The 23,237-nt window shown below is 40.7% G+C and overlaps 3 protein-coding genes across 3 annotated transcripts in view; 2 read left to right on the top strand and 1 right to left on the bottom strand.

Moving 5' to 3' along the window:
* The first annotated feature begins 3,531 nt into the window (after positions 1-3,531).
* On the top strand, positions 3,532-12,258 carry LOC118425276 (solute carrier organic anion transporter family member 4C1-like). The gene is made up of 9 exons (XM_035834073.1): positions 3,532-3,649; positions 3,928-4,049; positions 4,250-4,332; positions 5,157-5,322; positions 5,993-6,161; positions 7,364-7,505; positions 9,344-9,549; positions 10,721-10,785; positions 11,348-12,258. The coding sequence occupies exons 1-9, from the start codon at positions 3,561-3,563 to the stop codon at positions 11,659-11,661; spliced, it is 1,356 nt and encodes a 451-aa protein (XP_035689966.1). The 5' UTR covers positions 3,532-3,560; the 3' UTR covers positions 11,662-12,258.
* Positions 12,259-13,707: 1,449 nt separating this feature from the next.
* The window catches only part of LOC118426452 (acetylcholine receptor subunit alpha-like), a 16,615-nt gene continuing 7,085 nt past the window's right edge, over positions 13,708-23,237 (bottom strand). The window contains exons 3-12 of the mRNA XM_035835856.1: positions 20,289-20,525; positions 19,502-19,708; positions 19,051-19,172; positions 18,390-18,434; positions 17,780-17,889; positions 17,328-17,506; positions 16,676-16,838; positions 15,744-15,928; positions 14,703-14,835; positions 13,708-14,281 (exon numbers count right to left, since the gene is read on the bottom strand). Of these exons, the coding sequence (XP_035691749.1) occupies positions 13,891-14,281; positions 14,703-14,835; positions 15,744-15,928; positions 16,676-16,838; positions 17,328-17,506; positions 17,780-17,889; positions 18,390-18,434; positions 19,051-19,172; positions 19,502-19,708; positions 20,289-20,525 (1,772 nt within the window). The 3' untranslated portion in view covers positions 13,708-13,890. The remainder of the gene's footprint in view (positions 14,282-14,702; positions 14,836-15,743; positions 15,929-16,675; positions 16,839-17,327; positions 17,507-17,779; positions 17,890-18,389; positions 18,435-19,050; positions 19,173-19,501; positions 19,709-20,288; positions 20,526-23,237) is intronic.
* LOC118426453 (cytochrome P450 2D4-like) overlaps positions 21,716-23,237 on the top strand; it is a 6,933-nt gene continuing 5,411 nt past the window's right edge. Inside the window, exon 1 of the mRNA XM_035835857.1 lies at positions 21,716-22,199. Coding sequence (XP_035691750.1) covers positions 21,812-22,199 — 388 coding nt within the window. The 5' untranslated portion in view covers positions 21,716-21,811. The remainder of the gene's footprint in view (positions 22,200-23,237) is intronic.

Below are 23,237 nucleotides of genomic sequence, written 5' to 3'. Positions count from 1 at the left end.
TGTCCTGTGCTGCTTTCGCCCAAGGAGCCATTGCGAGCGGTTTCGTCAACAGCGCTCTGACGACACTGGAGAAACGATTTCAGCTACTGAGTCACAAACAGGTGCGGTCATGAGCCATGAAGTAAGGTTACCAGTACTTTTATACAGTCGAATTATGGAAAATGATTTTTTTTTCTAAAAACGATTAGGCAGAGCCAAAATATTTAGCCCATTTGACGAAACAGTAGATCGTCGGATGGAAAAGTGCGTGGTATGTTATTTTTAGCGCTCTCACCTATATTCAAACACTACCTGCAAAAAAAATTACCAGAGTGGTCAACAAACAAACCACGATAACGTGTGTCAATCCAATGAGCTTTTCTTGACAAAAGCTCCTTGGTCTACCTTACCATCGCCTGCAATTACTCTAATGAGGTTAGACCGCCAAATTTGCCTCAAGGCGCGGTCAAATATAGCCTCTACCAGGCTCCCCAGGTCGCTGAAAAAACAGTAGAAATTGGCCAATAGAAAGAAAACACACCAGAGGAGCTAGATGGCCGAGGAGTACAGTTTGCGACCTAAGGCTAGGTCAAATAGGTCGTGCGATCGTCGTAGGATCGCTAACCTCGGCGGGATTTTGGACGACAGCCTTGTACGTGTCCTGCAAAGTTCGACTGTCTTTGTACACAAACGGCTGTTTTGGATCCATGTCGTTGGTTGGTTCTGTCTTGAAAATCCTATGGCATCAAAATCATACGACGATCGCACGACCTTTGTGACCGGCCTCTCAGTATAACGTCACGTAAAACCGGCCCAGGCCCATGACGTGCCATAAAAGTTGTGTAATACTCATTGCAAATTTTTGCAACGTGATTAACACGTACACCTCTAAGTGGGGCCATGTTGCTATCCGACCGTAAACTGGTCCTGTACGTTAACTGGCAGCCTTACCTTACCTGACGCTTAAAGCTATACTGCGTAATATTTGGACAATACAAAAAGTAGATTTTCCTGCCATATTTTTTCCATAGAAAGCTAAATCTACCCTTTAGCATTGACTACCAAGGCTCAGTGAGAGAAGTTGCAACATCAGTGCATCATACAAACATGTCTACAAACTGTGATCTTTCTACATGGACCTCCATGCTTCCTAGGGAAACATGCCCAAATCTGGCTTATCGCTGTCTTGTGTGCCTGACTGCACAGTGGGGTTACTGATGACAGTTTCACCATAGTTTTTGTAAAACGTAATATCTTTGTAAGGTTTCTTGCAGCTTTGAAGGGAATGCAATCTCAGCTTATTGATACCCTACAAAGTAGACTAAGTGCATGATTAACGTAATATCCTACTCGAGCTCTGAAGTGAAAAAAAATAAGTGTTTTAGAAATGGCTAATACAGGACTAGGGCACTGTTAAAACAAATGTGTTTCTCATACCTTGCTTACACTCAGTGCCCTAAAAAGCAAAACAGTACAAATCTAAATTCGATTCACGTCTTATTACAGTATAACTAAGAAATAAGCACATATGTCATTGTTCCTCTGGTTGTAACAAATTGATCATCAAACGTTCTTGATTACAAAAAAGTAGAGTCCCTAACCACTATGTTTTTTCTACTAAAAGAACACCTGTTATGTTTACGTAACCTGGAATCCAGTTTACTACTGGCTCGGCCTACCGTAGTTAGTGCAGGCTTTGTACGGGGCCAGTGTAGCTCCCAGCCGCAGGGGTAATCGGTCACACCCGGTAGGATTTTCACGCGGTTAGACTTTAGCCCAGTGGGATAATTAGCCGTGCAAAACTCCTACCGGGTGTGAAAGATTACCCAGGCGGTGGAAAGACCCTCCTGTCCCGAAGGTAACCTGGCCAATCCACGGTAGACTGGATTCCAGGTTAATGTTTACGTAGATGCTACCATTTGTTCACACAGGATTAATCTCCTCTGGCTACGAGATCGGGTTTGGTTCCTTGTGTGTTTTCATTTCTTACTTGGGCGGATCTGGATGTAAACCCCGTTGGATTGCAACCGGGGTCTTCCTACTAGGGTGCGGGTCCCTCCTCTTCGCCATCCCGCATTTCGCCACGGGGCTATACGAGACTGGATCTGCAGCCAACAACCTTTGCAGTCCTCGCAATGGAACAAGTTCAGAAAACTACAGCACCGAATCCGTAGCCGAATCCGGAGAGTTGTCGAATTTCTTCTATGTCTTCCTATTCGGTTAGTAAGATTGGTGTTATGCAGTTACCAGCGCGATATGCGCTGTATTATAAAACAGTTTTTGTTTATGTTAAATGTTTTATTGTAAATTCATGCCCAGAGAAGAAAGACTAAATGCATGAGATGAATGAATGTTGTCTAAGTACATGTAGATAAACTAAATTCTAAATATAAATATTAAGTGGATGAATGTACATACGATACAGAATAGGGTACTAAGTCTACGTAACTATTACGGGGTTTGACATCTTTGAAAATGAAAAGCGCCCATGTATTCTATAATAGATTGATTCGATGATCTTAGTAGGAGAGAATCTTTTGTGGCGTTTTTAACAATGGAAATGTCGGCGTGATTTCGGTCACTCTTTCAAATAGCCTTTTTCTGTCGGCATCGAATTGGGGGCTTTCACAAATAAAATGGGTTTTATTACCTCCATGAAAAATGGAGGTATAGTTTTGAGTGTGTCTGTCTGTCTGTGTGTGTGTGTGTGTGTGTGTTTGTGTTTCCGGATATTTGTGGACACCATAACCTGAGAACCTCTTGATGGACTACGATGATATTTGGTATGTGGGTAGGGACTGGGAAGACGAAGGTCAAGGTCAATTTTGGGGCCCCTGGTGTGTGACCTCTGCTAGACCCTTTCTACAGAGATTGGTAAATGTGAAAGTAATTTGCATAATCAGAATATTTCATGGAGGTATGAGGTCTCCGAACTATTGTTTTCTACTGCATTCGTTGTGCACTGCTTACAAATTCTTTCTTGAACAGGTAGCTTTTTGTATCTTGCCTCTGCTAGAACCTTTCTACAGAGATTGGTACCATTGGCGATTATCAATGAATGTAATATTAACATTAAAGATATATGTCCGAAATTTTCAAGCTCAAGTGTTGAATGGCGCTGGAGGTATCTCCATCTTCATTCTCGGACCACAGTACATGGAGCAGAGTGTGGCACCGGATTCCGCGGGAATCTATCAAGGCAAGTACATGTTGTTTGAAATGTGCACAGAGTAGTGAAGACACACAGACTGCTTACGTCCTTGGAAGTGTGCAGTACGTCATCATTTGCAGAGGCGGCGGCAGCAAATTTCGTTTTTTTTTTGGGGGGGGGGGGTGTAGCGCACGGGAGTAACTTTTTTTCAATTCTCTTTTAGAACAGTACATTTTTGCATGGGGCGGAGATGGTTGAAACGTGCCATATCTGCTCCTAAATATTGCATATCTAGTAGTGTTTCTACATTCTTACACATAATAATTGAAAAAGTTTCAATGAGCAGCAAATATCCTTTTCGATGTCAATATTAATATGTGTCATCAACTTATCTTTAAAAATCATATTGCATGTAGGTATCTTCTTCGCAATGTCTTACGTTGGTCCAGCCGTTGGATATATGTTAGGAGGGCAACTATTGACTCTTTACATAGACTTTGACCAGGAAAATGCCATGCCGTAAGTACGAGTACCGTTTAAGATTATAAAGATTCGGTCACCAGAATAAGAGAAATAAAAGTTGGAGGGAGTTTCTATTTACATGTAGTGGATTTTGATATTAAATAAGGACATTATTACAAACAGTATTTTGACAACTGAGAATGCAACTGACACGTTGTATGGAAAAACAACACGCTGTATCACTGGCTATTTGCATTTGGCTTGTTATGAAAAAAGTCTGCTCAAAGGACGGTTCAACGTGAATAAATTTATGTTACTTTGTCATACCTTTACAGACCGCCTGGTGGCGTTGCTGATCCACGCTGGCTAGGTGCATGGTGGGTAGGCCATGTAGGATGCATATGTCTGGCCTGGCTTCTGGTGCTGCCCATCGCTGGCTACCCAAAGGAACTTCCAGGTAAAAAATAGATGGCGTGGAACGTAATACTATATAATTCTTTCATTTCTTACCTTTCCACAGTTAAGCTTCGCTATTAACAATTTACTATAATTTTATACTTGGCAATACATGTATTCAACTTTAATTGTAACGGTATGCAACAAGAATATCATGTATCAACATTATGGCGAGATAACGCTTCTACATATTCTCTCAAGGGACTGCCAAAATCCGCGCAACCAAAGTGTCTGAAGCCCATGCTTCTACTGTGAAGGCACCCCACCATGGTAACGGCATAAAAGTAAGTAACAAACTTATTAATGTCTTACAATGTTGATAAAAACTGTCGAAACACTAGGAGTATTTACTCTTGAAATAGTTGAACTGTAATTTCCAACACAAAAATTGAACAGTCAAATTTTTGACTTCACAACATCAGTTGCCTGAGTACCATACTCCGTAGTGACAGTAGCGTCTATAGTAAGTTTTGCCAACTTTTACAGTCAATCGTACAGAGGCAGTTAGGTTTGTAGGATTTTAAAATACGAGTGGGAGTTGAATACTCCACAAAACAGATTTCTTTGTGGCGAAATGGACCGTTGTTTTGAGAATTGTCCATTCACAACTTTTCACATACTGAATCAGGACCGGGCCTGGACCTGAACTTTCTGTACCGGTACCCACCCCTACCCTTGACTGTAAACATTTTGCAGGCGCCATTACTGTTGATATTATGCAACAATAGTTTAGACAAGACTGTCTCATTGGCCATCACCTCACCTTTGACATATTACCCAGAATTCCTATTGCTGCACATGCGTACTATAATGTGCGAAAGGGCTTATTGTTGTGAAATATTATTGTTGTGACTTCATCGTTCATGGTCATTTTTTTCTGCTTTTTTTTTCTTTCGAATTCCAATTGTAGACATTTCATAGTGGTTATCTTATAGGGTCAGAAAATCTTTACATAAGCATGAAGGAAACATTTAGTATATGATACGTACTTAAGCTTTGATTCACTGAAATGCAAATAGGGAAACCAACATGGCGGACGGCATAGTGATGACGTCACGTGAAATCGCTCAAGTGATGTAATAACAGTCGGTGTTTCGTCCCGTTGTAGAGTTTCTTGTCTTCGCTGGCACTACTGGCTCGGAACCCCACCATAGTGTTCACCACAGTTGCAGCGACCGGTCTCTACTTCAACCTTTCCGCACTTGGTACATTCGCACCGAAGTTCATGGAGAACCAGTTTTGGATGACGCCGAGCATGGCTTCGCTCATATTTGGTGATTCTCACTTCTAATGCACAATAATGAGATATTTCGTTTACAAACTCTAATGTGCCTTTAAACAATACGAATGCTACCACAAACGTTTCAATCGTGCTGTTGGGTTTAAAGCACCTTTACGCCCAGAAAGATATTCAGATAACATTTACTTTATATTGAGTAGCATAGGTAAAGAAATTGTCAATTACGTATCAACAAAGGATTATGTTTGCAAAAACGTTTATCTCAACTTCAGGTACAGCTAAAGGAGTTATTGAAGCACTAGTGAGGGAGAAATATTGCGTCGTTTAAAGTTGGTATCTCACTGTCTTTTTACACTTTAAAAACGGATCTTTTTACACTTTATTGTATGATAATCCCAATGGTAACACTACTCCAATCTAGATCGTAGCCACCCCGCGACCGGCAAACGTGTCGCAACTTCAGTGAAATACCTAATAAACGGACAAAACGTTTAAAACGTCGATTTCCGCGTTGTTGCATTAGCCATCCATACGTCAATAATAATAAAAAAAATCGTCTGTATGAAAGCCTAAGACAGTAATTTGGAAATCAAACTTTAAGACGTATTATGTGTTAAAAGATATCACATCGCCATTTGTTTTGCTTTAAAAGTTCACACACGACCCAATTTTTACAAAGCGTTATATCATTGTATCTGTTATAGGGGCAATCATCCTAGTAGGCTGCATAATCGGCAGTCTCCTATCGGGTCCTGTGATGAAGTGGAAGCGAATGGGTGTGACGGGGAACCTCAAGATGTGTATCGTCCTGACCGCCATCTTGTTCCTCCTCAGTCCGGTGATGCTGCTCAAGTGTGAGACTGTGGACAACAGGTAGATCAAAAGAAATACAATATTGACTTTTATTTTCCTCAGATTTATCTTCAGTTGATCATCATCTACCAATTTCTTCATGGATCAGTTGTTATAATATTCTGCAGCTAAATTTAATTTTTCTTCATCTTCTCCCACTGTGTTTTGCAGCTTGTGAGCTCCCTTAGTTTTGGGGTTACCTTTTCTGTTGGTCCATCTCCCCTGTGCTCCAGGTCTTGGATTTCAGCACGCTAAATAATATCTTTCTTTACATGCTCATGTCGCATCCTAAAATTGATAAATTCTTGCCTTTTGTGCAAGTGTGTCTTCAAATTTGTGTCTAGCTTTACTTTTTTTTTATACAATGGTAAAGATCAATGTTTCCGTATCAAGATCAAATTGCAACTTCCAACACAAGCTGAAAATGGGATTTAGCTTCCACATTTACATAACCCATGCTTGGTCATGTACACCTCTAACTAACTTACACTGGTCACAATTGTGACTGTCCAATCATTTACCACTTAGAAGAGTTGTGGCACTTTTGCATTGATTATGCAAATTAGGAACTTATTTGCAACATTGGTGTCTGCTAATATTCCACCTACAAATGGTATATGTATTTTGAGTCCAGTAATTGGAAGCACTGCAAATATAGATTTTCCTCATCGATAATGCAAATCAAGTCTAAATTTGGGTAAGTTGCACTTCATTGTGTACGTCTCCGTCTAAGCTACCTTCATACTAAATATCATGGCACCTTCGTTCCTTTGTTAAGTTCTTCTACTTGGAAGATTGGGGGGAAATGCCCCTGCATTTCTAGTGCAAGCTGCTAGGTGGGACATACGGCAAATCTTCTTAGCTACATCACAAGCTATCTGCCACACAAAAAATCAAGACGAGAGCAGGTCCCGACCAAAAGATGCAAAAAAGGAACTGCTGCACTACCAAGGCCACAAACCAGGAGGCCCCAAATCGACCTTGACCTTCATCTTCCTTACACCTAACCACATACCAAATATTATCGTAATCCATCCAGAGCAACCTCCTTGATCCAGAGGTGCTTGAATTATACCAAGGAGGTTAAAAACCTCATTGGTTATGCTAACTCAAAAAATTCGGAAACACAAAACACACACACATACAGACTCACCCAAAACTGTCTATTTTATGGATATATATAGACGTATGATAACATAGTAAATATCAAATGTTGCTCTCAGTCCTTCGTCTCCGGTTGGATCGTCGTGCAGTGTAGACTGCGCATGCCCAGCTGTCTATGACGTAGTATGTGGCGCAGACGGGAATGAGTACGTGTCGCCATGCCATGCTGGGTGTTCGTCAGATCTTGGGGGTGACCCACAGGTTGGTTCGTTGTTCGGTCAGACCATAGCTTATACTGAGTCATCCTCCTACGCAGGGACATCCAACAGCCAACTGCCTGTCTGGATGTGCCCTGCTCATTCAACCGTCACCCTTAGTTCCTGACTACCCTGCTTATAAATATTAATGAGATTACCCTTATTCATGCGAGACAGCTTTTGAAAGGTCAAGCTCTAGAAACCGTGGTGTCCGTCAAGGTCGTCGGTGTGACGGTTCAAAACGACCTGAAGTGGAACATTCACGTCATCAACATGACCTCAAGTGCTAACAGGAAACTGTATTTACTGCGCAGACTCAAACGTTTTGGTGTGTCGATCGCCGACCTCACAACAGTCTTCACAGCGTACATCCGTCCGGCACTTGAGTACGCGACTCCTGTATGGCATTCTTCCCTCACTGTGAAACAAACCGCTAGCCTGGAACGCATCCAGAAGAGGGCTTGCAGGATCATACTTGGTCCCCGTTATCACAGCTACGAGTCAGCAATGCAGACTTTGAACCTCTCCACCTTGTTCGATCGACGGGTCTGCATTTGTCGCTCTTTCGCCAAGTCCCTGCTAAACTCCGAGTTCCGAAACTGGCTACCCCCCCTCCGGCAGGAGATTTCAGGACGCCAAACCCGCAACTCGCACAAGTTGGATACCCCATTGTGTCGCCGAACACGTTATATGAACTCACCAATCCCATACATGGTTGGACTTTTAAACTCATAACGGTTCCTTGAAACCGGTATTTCTAACCTGGTCTCCGCTCATTTGTTTCAGTGCATTTTGATATGTGTTCAGAGATTACTTGTAATTGTTTCAGTCAGTTTAATGTTTACACGTAACAGATAAAGAACACAGATGATCTGCCGTACCACGTAATTGATATTTAATGAAATCAGTGTTCAAATATTTTAATGACCTATATTTTTATATGGATTGGTAACCTGTATTGTTTTTAATGCACTTCAGTGGAATTGTGATGTTCAGAGCAATTCAGGATGGACATCCTGCAAGTCTGAATTTGAATAAAACTTGAACTTAAACTTGAACTTGAAAACGGAAAGCCTATTCTCTGATTGGCTGACAGCTGGCTTGGTGGGGGGACGTCCACAGGAACTTAGAGTGACGGTTGAAAGTGCAGGGCACATGCAGACAGGCAGTTTGGCTGTTGGATGTCCCTGCGTAGGAGGATGGTAGCTATAGTGGGTACACCGGTGCAGAAAATTCAGGTACAAGTAAGGTCCAGGTCCAGAGGATCAGGTCTGGACCTGAACCTGGGCCTTATTATCTGTGAAAACTTGTGAATGGGCGATGCTCAAACAGTGGTCCATTTCGCTACAAAGGACTCTGATGGAGTAAAATCCAACGTTTTAAAATGATCCTATCTTCCTCTTAACAACGCTAACTGCAGCTGCTCTAAAGCTAACGCTCTGTTTGAGTGTAGAAAACCTGTATAAATGACTATCAATTCTCCTCTACTTCGCTCTTGTTATTCTATTGAACGTGTAGGCCCGAAAACGCCTGCCGAAAAGACCTGCTCATTTTCTAATCGGTCCAAAATCCGGTAAACATCTTATGGCCAAGGAAAGATAGACTCCAATATCCGGACTGAGGTTTATATTGTTCACCAAAAGGACATTTGCTTTTTTTCTTATAAAGAATGGTTAAGTTTAAAGTTTTAGTGCAAAAAGAAAACATGGAATGTGTTTTTTAACCAGTCATTGCCATTGGCTTACCAGCAAGGGGGTTCAATCTAGATTCAAACTCCTTGATACTAGTAAACCGCTGTATGTCTAGTATTTTCTGAGCTTTTGCTATTTCTTTTTGTCACAGATGTTTGGGGAATGCAGTTGTGTTTCACCTCAGCTAACTGCAGCAGTTACTATGTTGGGTAATCAAACAACAACAGGGGGAGGTAGTGTGACGTCAGGCCGCTGTGTGTCCGGTTGCTGGCAGATGTACGTGTTATTCTTTCTGATGTTCCTGATAAGTGTCTTCATGTCGGCTCTGTCACCCCCAGCATATATTATTGCATTCAGGTGAGTGAGTCAGTGGACAAGCTAAGCTGCTTCTTAACCCTATTCAGACCGGGCTTTTTTTGTTGTCAATCTGGGACAATATGTGCTTCTTAGGCCCGCGTTTTGTAACTCATTTAACTAAATGACATTGTATAATCACCAATGTTTTAGACAATGATGTCGACGTCAAATCTATGATTTACAAGGGATTTGACGTCATTATAACGTATATAACGTCATTATGATGTTATTTATGTGATGTTGTTGGCTGGGACCAGGGAAAAGGGATATTCCCAGAAAACTTAAAAATGTCAATACTTATGTTGTCAGTAGAATGACGTCAACATGACGTCACAAAATTACGTCATACATATCTAAGCTACCGATTGAGGTCCGCCATCTTAGGTCCTCCAACTTTCAACTGAATACATTTTTAAAGCAAATAATTGCAAAAGATAGCAAAATTTTATTTGCATAATTATGTTTTTATGGAAAAAATACCAGTAAAAATGTAAGGGGATAACAAGGTAGCCATACCTAATCTGGTGATATTGTTCGCCATCTTGGATTTTGATCGATGGCGTAATGAAATTAGCATAATTTATGCGCGTTTAATTATGAAGGATACACATAAATGTTATGTATGTGAGGAAATAGCTGTTATGTAGCAAGAAAACCTCAAAAATACAGTGTTAAAACCGAAATTAGCGATTTCGTCAAAAATGGCTGTCAACAACCGGTTGCCTTGGCAACACAATTCTTTTTACCCTCAGGTCAAGAAATCACTGCTATTGATCTCTAAGGTCATCCACAAAATATATCTCACTAAAATTTCAATGACTTCCATGATCTTTTGATATCCTAGAATGTCTTCCGATGATCCAATGATTTTTTTATATTCAACATGATCTTCCAATGGTTTATTAATATTTCAAGGATCCCTAAATTATAATCTTTCAGTGTCCAATAAATGTCGTCTTGTGTTCAATGTGCCATTACGTTTTTGCTGTTTATGTTCATAAAGTAAACAAGACGCATAATTTGGTGCGCCGCTGTTTCCTTAGAATATGTTTGCATCACAGTAGAAGAATAAAGTGACCCATATGCGAATACAACTTTTCTCCGCTCATAAAAGCTGTGTTGATGAAATAACTCTTTAACATCTTTCAATTTGTTTGGTACTCCGACATAGGTGTGTTCCTGAGCATTTATCTGCCTTCGCAGTCGGAACCCAGATGGTGTTCGTTAGGCTGTTAGGTATGTTTTACATGTTACTCATTGGCAATTTCAATACACCTTTCTCACGCGTCGGCCATGGTAGATCTAAAACGAGTTCAATGAGACAAACAGACTGTCCATCATAATTAGCAGTTCAAGCAATGACAGCCTGCCAATTAGGAAATAGACCAATAAGAGAACGGCTGCATGTCCGTCAAATATTTGCATCATTATGTTTTTATTTTGCATCTCTTGAGGGACTATGGGATCAGTCTACGCTACTCTAAATTGCTATATCTTTCGGTTATAATATTTATTATTTGATCTTATATTGTGAAAAGTTGTGTGGTTTGGGTGAAAACTAAATGGCAGCTGATTTTAGAAATAATTTTTTTCTGTTTGCCTCATTGACCTCGTCTTCGATCTATCATGGCCGCCGCGTGAGAAAGGTGTATCAAATAAATCTGAGCGGATATGCAGAATACATGAAAAAAACGGCGTGTGACCTCACGAGACAGTTTACTGGCAATGGAATACAAACAAACAAACAAAAACAAACAAACACATACATGACTCTTATTCTTTTCCACACCACCTCTAGGGTCCATCCCTTCTCCCATCCTTATAGGTGCCCTTTTTGACCTGACCTGTGAACTCCGGCAAGGTGATGTAAGCGATGACGCGTCACGTGACTCCCGCGGTGCATGTTGGGTGTACGACCGCTCCACCATTGGTTTGTATTTCACGCTGTTGCTTGCTGGGACATGTCTGATTATGGTCATATCTGTAGTGTTAGCTTTATGCTACTATAAGCCTATAAACAAGGACGTAGATGTGGGGATGGAAACTAGTTCGAATTCTGGCAGGAGAAGCTCACTTGCTGCTGTAGAGAACTTTGGTTTTGAGTCTGGTTAGGCCATGTTGATTATATGGATGGCATCCTATGGGACTACCAAAACTGATGCGAACGTGCGAATAGAAAAAGTTTGGTAAAAAAAGTTGTATTTATTATAAAATCTGGAAGGCTGAACAAATGCCAAACCCAGAGATTTGGACACCGAACAATAGATTCTTCATTTTTGTTTTCACAGTCTTCTTCTTTGACATTGGAATTGACGTTGGCATTAGTGTATGTTTCCGGATATATTTTTCTTTCAATCTATGGTATGTATATGCTCCTTTAACAGCTGCTTTGTATGATTTAAAGCATGGTGGAAAGCTTTTATTTCTGGAAACGGACGGCAGGTAATTCGCGCGCGGATGCCATCCATATAATTAAATCAACATGGCCTTAATTGGAAATGGAAACAGGACATCGCCATAATGCATAACTCACAGCAATATACTAACGGTATGGTATTATCAATATCATTAGTATTGTTCGTTTTACTGTTCGTGTCACAACTATAATTATCATCATAATTAGGATTACTATAGAGTCCATTCCAAGTCACCATGCGGGTTTTTAGGTGATATTTGTAATTAGTCTGAATTATTTTGAATAAAAGAATATCTGAGCCACAATATTCAAATTCTTTTTAAAAAATTGACTAAGAAAATACTCATCTTTTTGAATTCCTTTGAATATTTTAGAAATATTTTGAAAGTAACTGTACAAACATATCTTCATTTAGAATAATTGTGCGTGAATATTTCACATTTACAAATATTTACGAATATTTGTAAACTTTGCCAAATGGTGAAATTAGTTTATTGCCCCCATAAAAGTAAGCCCTATTGTTGCATCTGTATATTTTTAGATTTCACTGCTGGGCACTGGTGGATCCTTTGTGGTGGGCCATTGTTGCATGGCACCCAACCATACTTTGCAAGGATGTGTGAATTGCTATCTTCCCAGCCCACTGAACCATTTACAAAAAATGGTAGAAAATGGTAAATAATGGTAGAATGCTGTTATCATTATTTAGAAACCATTAGAAGTATCCAATACCACACCATGAATATTTCCAAAGTTTTACTGGCCCAGGGAAATATTTATCAAGTTGAAATAGTTTTAAAAATATTTCTGAATTATCAAATGTCCTAGACATATAATTACAAAACTTTAAAATCAATTCTAAACAATGGCAACAAACATCCGCACGGTGTCTTGGAATGGACTCTATAGAATGTTAACTTGAAAGTTTATCTATGTTGATAGAAGTTATTCTGAATCGAAGTTGAACTGTATTTTCCAGCACATAAACTAGTCTTACGCAGACTTTTAACCGTACAGCTTTGATTCAGTATTCAGAGTGTTTTAGGCTTCATTTGAAAATATACAATCCTGTTAAAGAAAGATTGTCACCAACATCAATATAATATCATAATGATTAACGTTACTAGGTATGATTTTCTGAAGTTTTAGTTGAGTTCTTTTCTTCATAGTACCCTGGCATAAGAATTTTGCTACATAGTTTACTTCTTCATCATGGATTATATATGTATTCATAATCGTATATATACATACATATATATACATATATATAGAGAGAGAGGGAGACAGAGAGAGAGAGACAGAGACAGATATAGATACAGATATACAGATATATACATTATAGATATAATTGTATTAGTTTTTAGTTGCCTAAGGTTAGAAAAGTCCTGCACTATTGATCAAAATAACATTCCTACTAAAATGTTTTGTGCAGAATTGAAATAAGTGATGCTATGTTTCCTGAAACAACTTGTTCCAACAAATATTAGTGTATCCTCTATCGATGTAGCAATGATATCAAATTAGAACGAAGAAAAAGGTTTAGTAAACCTTCTGTCGTCGTAGTTGTAGTAGTATCACCACCTATCACTAGGAGGCGCTTCCGAATAGTCCAAAATACAATTTCAGATGTACTTTCAGATGTATTCATTACAATAAACAGGAAGCTATTTCTTTTCCATTTCTCATGATTCAAAAGTTTTGACCTTGTTGTCTTCAAATGCATCATTATCTAAGCCTTTTTAAAAATGTGTTGGAACATCTGAATGTCTGCTGTGTGAATATCTCGAAAATTACAGCCTCGGCACTAATAGATCTTAAATTCATTTTTACTTTCTTTGGTGGTATTATGATTAATTAGAGTCTTATATTATGGTAGGGAATGTTAAATCAAAACTTTTGGTGTCCCATAAAAAATCGTCAACGTCCTAAACACGCCCAAAGTATAGAGTACAGGGAACAGCGATGATGATACCCACAACATACAGCATAAGGAACAGCCTGTCCAGAACATGAGCCAACAAAGCATAATCCGTCGTCTCTTCATCGTCTCCACTTGTTGCCTGTGCTAAGGCATCGATGCTAGCCGCCAGTTTGCTAACACTGGCCTCCAAACGGGACATGGCGGCCCCAGCTTCATTGTTTGGTTTGATCTTTACCGAGGAGGGTTTTGCAAAGTCTTCCTGCTCAAAGGCGTCGTTAGTGTACGAGCCAAACCTGCCCTTCTTCTTCGTGTAGATGCCGTCACTGCCAACACCGTCAAATGGATCATCGCTGTCGTCGTTCAACTTCTTCGTAAGGTCTCCTTTGAAAACAGCTCTGTTGACATTCAACATTTAGAAGGAAATGAATATGTAAATACGACTATATTACTTTTCAACAAACTAAGGTTAGACTAAGTCTAATTTTGAGGCCGTGAGGCCGTTGGGTTGTTGGGTACGGTATTGGAAGCTACCGTTGGAGCCCATCCCTCCTCTTCCAGCGCATTTTACCAGCCTAACCTGAGTATCAGTTACACTCGGGTACTTGGAAATTCCCTTCGGGGAACGGAAGAATGCAGATTGCAGACAGGCATGGTACAACTACGCATGCGGGGAAGAAGTCCACAGATGCCTACGAAATTTTGGGAATTCTTGTCAAACGGACGCACACTATACTGTTAGGCTCGTCGCATGAGGCGTCGCCAAAAAATTCCTTTTCCAAAAGATGAGTGGTTAAGGTATTGCGATTTCATACGTACATTGCTAAGTAGCGCAGGAAGAATGTCCGTGCCCAGCCAGGCAGGGTCCCCTTCTTGTTGTGGATGCTGAGAACCAGGAGGGTCGTCAGGGTGAAGATTCCCATCATTCCCATGGACACGATGATCAAGATAGCTGTTATGGGTACATGTACAGGAATGTTACACGGTGTGGACTTTGGAAACCACGTAATACATTAACAATAGTATTTAAACAGTGGAGAAATATAGCCTATGAGTAACTATCCGTGGTAGTCCCAACTTATTTCGGAGTAAGGGGATTTTAGCATCCGTTTTGTGCCCAGTTACTCAGTGTACAATTAGCGTAGCGGATCCAAATCGCTGGTAGTATAAAATTCGACCCCTATATGCTGTTTTCGGTACGTTTTTGTCGCCGAATCTTGGCTTCCTGGTATCGCTCCGAGGACGCAAACAGTGAAGGGGCCGGAGCCGCTTGACCGATGACGTCACCGCCATGGGCTTTCGACATGCATTAGAATATTCATTATTGTGAGATTTGTAGTACTAGAATTTTCTTGTAAATAAGATATGTTAGACAATATGGTACATGCTTACTTTCTGTATAGGCGTAGTTCCCGGGAATTTTTTTTTCAAATACGGCATCGTTGAAAAAAGTCTCTTAACTATAGGTTTCAATGGGGGCGAGAAACTGGGGTTTGCCCCCTTAAAAAAACAGACTGTTCTAAATACAACACAAGCAATGTCCTGACACCAAGTTAGCCTATTGGCTGCCACTGTTGTATATCTTGTATCTTTGCTAAAATAAATATAACAATTGTCAAACCATTTTTCCATTTTTTTTTTCAATTTTCATAACAATTTCCAAACCAATGTGGTCCATATTTTTGTATATATTGTGAGCCGTAACAAAGTCAAATTGCCCTAGCATCGACATAAAAAGATAATGCTCAATTGGGAGGACTAATGAAGATGAGAGTATGTACCAAGAAAAGACACACCAGAATGTAACGTTAGACCAAAATGTGCTATATCTTGGGTAACGTTAGGCCAGAATATGCTTACCAATGAATGGTAGGGTTCCGTTTACGGGTAGGAATCCAGTGACGACGACTAGCGACACGACCATGGACAGCATGACGGTGACGCTGAAGGAGATGCGGTCCCCCTTCTCGATGGGTAACAGGAACGTGATGATCATCAGGACCACCAGGATGATGCAGGGAGAGATGGTCGTCGCCAGGTGGTAGCTGTATAAAGATATCGAGTTATTGAATGAATGAAGACCTTTATTGCACATTTTCGCCACGCCGGGATAAGTACAGGTCACAGCAAGACATGTTGGAGAGATATATTTAACAGATACAACATAAAACTATCGCTAGATAACTTCTCAACACTTTTGAGTTGTAGTGGAGATAAAAGAACAGATATGTTTTATGATCGAGGGTTTATTTAGTTTCATTAGGAATGTGAATTTTTTCTACAGAACTTAAGTGCGTGAAATAGGGGGAAAGATTTTGTACAAGCCTGACAGTTTGTTAGGTGGACCGACTATAATTTTTCTTCGCAGCCAGGGGCAGAATGGTGAAGAACATCTTGAACTGGGTGGAAGAAGAAGCAGGGGAAGACCAAGACTGCCATGGAAATGAAATGTAGAGAATAACCTTAAAGCCACCGGACCTTTTAGTACAGAGCAAAGAGAGAAACACAGCACTGAGATATAGGTGGAAAAGGACGTTGCCCGATTGATGTGGGACCACGTGGCGCAATCGGCAGCACGTTTGACTTAGCTCCAGAAGGTCCTGAGTTCAAACCCCGCCGTGTCACCGATCTTGTGCCCTTGGGAAAGGCACTTTACACGACTTTCCTCACTTCACTCATGAAGTGAAGAATGAGTATATAGGCTACAAAAGTCTTCAGCAAGTTGAAGTTGGTAGCCTCAAAACGAAAGAAGAAAGCACGGAAGGAACTAAGGTGCTAAGGTAAGTTGATACCGAGGGTCCCGCTGAAGTTTCACGATGAGACAGGCATCTTTGTTGTTGTTGTTGTCGGTAGACAGGGTGATGTGCCCGCCCCATTCTCCATACTTGATCGACGTTGTGGAGTTGGTACAGGTCAAGAAATTTGGGTCGTCGTTGTTCGGCGACTGCGAACAGCCTACAAGTACAAACAATGTCTAGTTAAGATATAATCACAAGAATGTATCTCACAGGTATAACTGGTCACATGGTGTGGAGTTTCAAAACGACATCATACATTAACATTAGAATGAAAACAATGAAGAAAGAAGACCATAAATATGCAAATGGTCTCACATCTTGCAGATATGCATCTCTCATTTTCAGCAACTGCTAGTATTACCTTGGAAGATAAAAGGCATGCTTTGGTCACAATTGGAAAAAGGGGCCTTTTCGAGCAGTTCATGGCCCCATGGGACACTCTGACTTAACTCGGACTTTAAATAAAGCCGGGGCCCGGTAACTTCAAAGCGGTCCTGTATCAAGGACCTGAAGGTGGTTCTTTATATTCTTTGTGCGACCGTTGAATTTAAACTAATAAGGAACGAAATTCATTCCTTCTTTAAATTTTAAACATAAGTTGGGCAGATGTTGGTTTTATAATTTGCTATTTTCCTTTGATACGTACTCATTTGGTAGTTTTGTCCAGCAGTCCAGCAGATGGAACAGGTCATGTTGTCCTGGGGGAACATGTAAGGGTCCAGCTCACATGTGGTGGTCGTCAGCGTCTCCACTGTCCAGTGGACCACACCAGTGTTGTCCACCTTCAACTCTACTTCAGGGAATCCACTGTACTGTGTGTCCGCACTGTTGGTAGATAAATTTGCAATTCTAAGATCACAATTCCTAACCGGGCCCCGGCCGGGATGCTTGCAGGAACAAATAAAAAGGTGTTTATCAAATAATATGTACAGAAATTATGGTCGCCTCTATTTTACGTTATGTGTGTTTTGTTGTTCTTATGTTGTACTTTTTGGCCCCGAAAGCTGCTACATGCAGTCTCGGGTTTGGAAATTTGATCCTTACATAACTTATGGTTAACGAATTTCTGAATATAGTCATTGTACAAAATGTACTTACTTTGTTTTCAGTATCAGACTGGGCATCCAGAGAAGACTCGCAGCAATAGTTATATCTGTTATGCCACCATAGTCCCCTGTGTGCCAGATCAAACGCCTATCTTTCCACGTCTGAAAGACGATAGAAACCTGTTTGTTTGTTTGTTTGTTTGTTTGTCTGTTTGAATTGTATGACGGAAGTTGACCTTTATTTGCGAGGCAATCTATATATTGTTTTTTTAAACAGGGTATTTTTTAAACAATGGATATAGGTTACCCCGCTGATAAAGGTGAATTAGCGTAAACGACGTAATTTTGTACTCCATGTATCAAGTTCACAAGGCATGCCAATCTTTAAATTTTGTCGATTTACAAACAAGTATCAATTTGATGTGCTATTACAAAACCAATCGTTGTCTTCCATGATAACTACGCCAAAGCCCTCTATATATTCTGTATCTTTGTAACAATTTGTCTGGCCCTTACTTCTTTCCTAGTGACATCAATGGAAAAACGGTTTGCATGCCGATTTGAGTTTCTCATAACTAAACTAAAGGTTGAAACAAACAACAGATATCAGTACGCTTTAAGATTATCATATGGAATATAGGCAAGGGAAACACGGAACGTACGTATTCTGTTTTGACGTCAGAAATTATGATTTCCTCCCTTTCGTCCTGAAAAGAAAAGAAACAAAACGTTCTAAAGAAAATCGAATCCGTTTTAGTTGCGCCATGCGATAAAGCTACTGATTATGACGTATTTTAACACAAATTTTCGCCAAACTAAGTTTCTCATTGGACTGCGCCAAAATTACATGTATATGAAATGCTCTCGCAGAGGGTGAAAACTGACACCAATCGACGGTAATTATCTCCATGCAAAATGGAGATGTAGTTTTGGGTGTGTCTCTCTGTCTGTGTGTCTATCTGTGTTTCTAGATTTTTTAGTCAGCGTAACGCAAGAATCTCTGAATAGATTACAATGATATTTGGTATGTGAGTTGGTGTTGGAAAGACGGAGGTCAATGTCAATTTTGGACCCACTAGTATGTGACCTTGGTACTGCAGCAGAATTTCCGGTTTTTAATGTTTTGACCTGGATGTGCTATGGTCTTGATTTTTTATGGCAGATAGTTTGTGAAGAATTCGTGGTATATGTGTAGGTCCCCTAGCAGGTTGCTCTCGAACTGCAGGGGCGTTCTTGTCAAAATCTTCTGAGGAGGATAGCTGAATAAGGGAACTGCACGCGCGCGCAGATGTCATACATAAAATCAAGCTAGTGTGTCCTTACCAAATTCACGACGTTGACGATGTAGGCCTGGAAGTCCAGACGGCTGAACCTGCGGGGAGGCAGCGCCTTGTTGTACACGTCCGGACCCAGGAGATCATTCACGAGTCGTGCATGGTGGTCCACTACGGAGACGGGAAACAGAAAAGAATATTATGACCCCCTCCAAATCTTTATGATGTGTTAAGGCTATGTTGATTTAATTGTATACCAGAGAAAAAAAATATTTGAGTTTTATCCGTGCAAAGAAACCTTTATTTCCTCGTCAATCATGTAAATGAGGCATTGATTTACATATTTTTTGTCCAATGATGGTCACCTTCGCTTTTTTCAACTTTCACATGTTGCAGGTATGAAATTCCTATCATTTAATTACCGTTTAACGCCATACATCCGAGTCAAGCTACGTATGGAGGCTAGATATACAAATGCACTGTCTATTAGCAAAACCTACCGGCACAATTGGGTACCTCAGAGGGAGACCACCTCCCTATCTGCCCTGTACCGTTGCTGACACATTGCGCCCTGTTCAGGAGGGTGTCATCCTGGACTATGTACCCCTTGTCACAGATGAAAGTGATCCACTCTCCGAGTGGGTAGAAGTTCAGAAGAGGCCTCCGCTGACCGAACTCAGGTTTCCCCGGATCAAGACAGCCCCTGTCTGCAAAGATGTCAAGAGAAAAATATTTTGTGATGAGTCGACAATTTCTAATCAGATCGTAGCAAATGATTGCCAGTCCAGAGTTTTTAGTGAACTGCAAAATATAGCAAAACCATACGTCCTGCTGCAGTGCCGTGACAATCCGCTAAGGGGGGGGGGGGGCGGAAAGTTAATCATTTCTAGGTCTCATCAAGACCTACTCTCATAATGAATATCAATACAATCCATACAGGCATTATCGAGTTACATGTACGCTCGTCACTCAATTTATCAAAGAACGTTATAGCCATTTCGTAGACTTCATTCACTTATAGCTGATATACAATGCTTTTAAAAACGTACCCATTGTGTTAAAAGTTAAGGCGAATAACCAGATATCATCTTCACACACACACTCGTACACATACACATTCACACATACACGCACACGCACACACACACACACACACACACACACACACACACATACAAACGCTACCTCAAGCACGTTAAGGGAGAAGGACTACCAACCCATCCTTGTAAAAATATACCCTGCCACTTGACTAGTAGGCAATCTAAGAGAATGATTCATCAGACTCACTATTGCAAGGAACAACATCGCATGGCTCCGGGCCGTCTGCAGTGTAGCACCAGGGCAGAAACCACCCCCGCCGCGGGTCCGGGTTGCGGCAGTAGTTGTCCTGCAGGTTTGCCCAGGGGTACTGGCTGATGTAGTACTTGTTGTCGTCCGTGTCCCACCGGAGACACTCGGCCCCGGACCGACCTTTGTTCACGTCCCCTCTGTAGTTCGTCCCGCTCCCGTGGAAACATTCAATATCTGCATTGTTGAAGAGATTAATCAGTCAAGTATGTAAACAGATCCACGCAAGTCTCGACCTAGTTCTCGCAACTCTCGCGAGAAGTAGGTCACTCCGTGATCATGATGGACTGACAGTCATCGAAAATTTGGAGGTATGTTTGCTTACCTGTCAAAACTAGTCACTGATTGATGAAAAATTCTATTATCAATATCTGTAATTTTGAAACTCAGGATAGTCAGCACGTGAAGAAAGAAATCGTTGCACATAAATGTGTACTACATCGCTACATTTTGACTTCTGTTGCATCTAATAGCTTTCCGTATGGGGCGTGGCAGTACGTTTCGGACGTACTACCTCGCAAGTATAAAATCCCCACTGTGTTATTACAGCATTTTGTCGTAAGTTGCAGAAAAGAGGTTCATTTGCATACTTGATATCCGTCGCATTTTTGAATGTCCTATAATGCAATGCGATGGATTTTCAATATTCAATCAATTATGTAAATAAGCTCATTATTGCTCATGATTTGAGCAAAATCTTTTAAAGAATCAGGATCAAACATGTGACCTATTTTACTTTTTAAAAGAAGAAAGATGATAGATATATATTATGTAAATGAACACCTAATTTGCATGATATATTAAAAATGCTATAATTCCACAGTGGTAAGTCATTTCATCCTTGTGGCTTTTGGAATTTAAGCAAAGGTTAACATTAGACATAAATCATGCAAATGCGGTTAACATTTACATAATTTATGAGAGTATACTAGTTGCCTCTATGGATACTACTTGTGTTGTTTGGGTAGAGAAGATGATCAACTGAGTACAATTTGTGGAAATAAAAACTAATGAAAAACATATATGCTACCTCACTAGAAAGGGCTAATATCATTATTTGTGAAGGTTTGGGGTCGTGGAACTCTAGTCTTTTTCTTTGTTTTTCTTGAGTAGTCCCACCTTAACCATGAAATATCGGGTTTCCGTAGCTTGTTTCACACGCGGCTTACACCGCGTTACCATACCACAGTTATGTAGTACTCTCCGCCAGACCGCCACGTAGAGTTTAGACATCATCCGAATACTTTTGTGTAATCCACCATGTGCACACAATTGACCAATCAGAGGTCGCTATTCTGAAAATATGCATCTGATTGGTCGATTTAAAAAGGGGACTGAGCTTGCCTCGTTTGACAGGAGGTTGCAATCGGTAGCTCTGTCGCCGGCTATCTCTTTTGACAAATTACTAAACCTATTTCGTTACTCATTTCAAACAACTTATGGAGTCGACTACAGCCTACTGAATGTCCAAGATGGCGCAGGCCTTCAAGATCCCAGAAAGTTTCCCGTTCACTTCCATGGACTTGTCTACCTTACTGGTCTTTATTGTCACCTTTGTGCTAGCTGTGAGATTTTTTAAGGTGAAGGGACACGTACAAGGGAACCTACCACCGCTGGTGCCAGGGGGGTGGCCTCTGGTCCACCACATGCCAGCTTTCTTTACGAAAAATCTGCCTCTCCAACTTCACAAGTGGGCCAAAGAGTTCGGCGACGTTTACCGTGTGAAGTGGTTTATGAATAAGGAAGTACATGTTGTGAGTGGATACACGGCTATCAAGGAAATGCTGGAGAAAGATGAGTTTTGTACACGGCGTGATAGATATGTCGAGATTGCTGTGGGAGGTGATCAGGGTAGGTGTTGTTTTGAATGAACTTTAATAACATCGTCTGTGGCTACGGGAATATGGACGTAAATGGGGTATAGACATATTAAACAAGTAACATGATTCAGTCTGTTGCAATATATAGTCTTTGTACATATGTATTGGACCTAATGCATACTGATGATCGTAGATATGGAGTCGGGATATGACATGGGTAGATTGAAAATTTCTGTGTTTGTCTTTGGCCAGGCTGTACTAGGCTTGCCTATATGATCATATTCAATGATTTTCGCCTGTGTACCGTATAGGCGGTATATGTCATTAGCAAATTATACTCATCTTCAACAATATGCCATCTTCTTTACATAAATGTGACATATGGTTGTGATTTGTTTGGTTCTATTGGACCCCCCCCCCCCCCCCCAAAAAAAAAACCACACACGTTAAGCCCCTGTCGCATAGGTAGCGTGGGAATGTTTCTGTAGCTTCACTGGTAGCAGCTTCACAATTACTGTTAGTAATAGCAGGGCTCGAAATACTATTATTTTTTCTGAATACCTGCACTGCATGGGAAATTACCTGCACCGAACAACTATTACCTGCACCACTCTGAATTTTGGAAAAAAAGGGGTGCAAATATTTTTTTAACCAATCACAAATCACAAAACTGCAGCAAACTTCTAATGCACGATATAGCATAATAGCTGAAAATATCTACCCCCCATAGCAAACGTGACCGCAATCCATCCAGTGGTTCTAAAGATATCGGTCCGGAATCACAAAGATCCCTACCAGAATCAATACCTGCATTTTTCATGCAGGTAACCAGTCAGAATTGCCCTGAAGGTGACAGATGGTCACCGAAACGTCGGTGGAAATACAGCAATGGTTTTGTAAAACAGGGTCTCTTTGTTCAATGAATGAAGGCCTTCATTACACATTATTTATTCAGTGACGTACCAACCTGATGAAAGTTTTCACTGAATCTCAAAAACCTGTTTGATAGCCTCGAGTTGCTATCATTTGACAGCCTCTGTTGGTACGTGCCAAAACGTGGGCAATCTTT

The sequence above is a fragment of the Branchiostoma floridae genome, chromosome 11 (assembly GCF_000003815.2).
Source record: "Branchiostoma floridae strain S238N-H82 chromosome 11, Bfl_VNyyK, whole genome shotgun sequence".
Classification (NCBI taxonomy): Eukaryota; Metazoa; Chordata; class Leptocardii; order Amphioxiformes; family Branchiostomatidae; genus Branchiostoma; species Branchiostoma floridae.
Note: the sequence above shows the minus strand (reverse complement) of the source record. Positions and strands in the feature narration are given on the sequence as shown.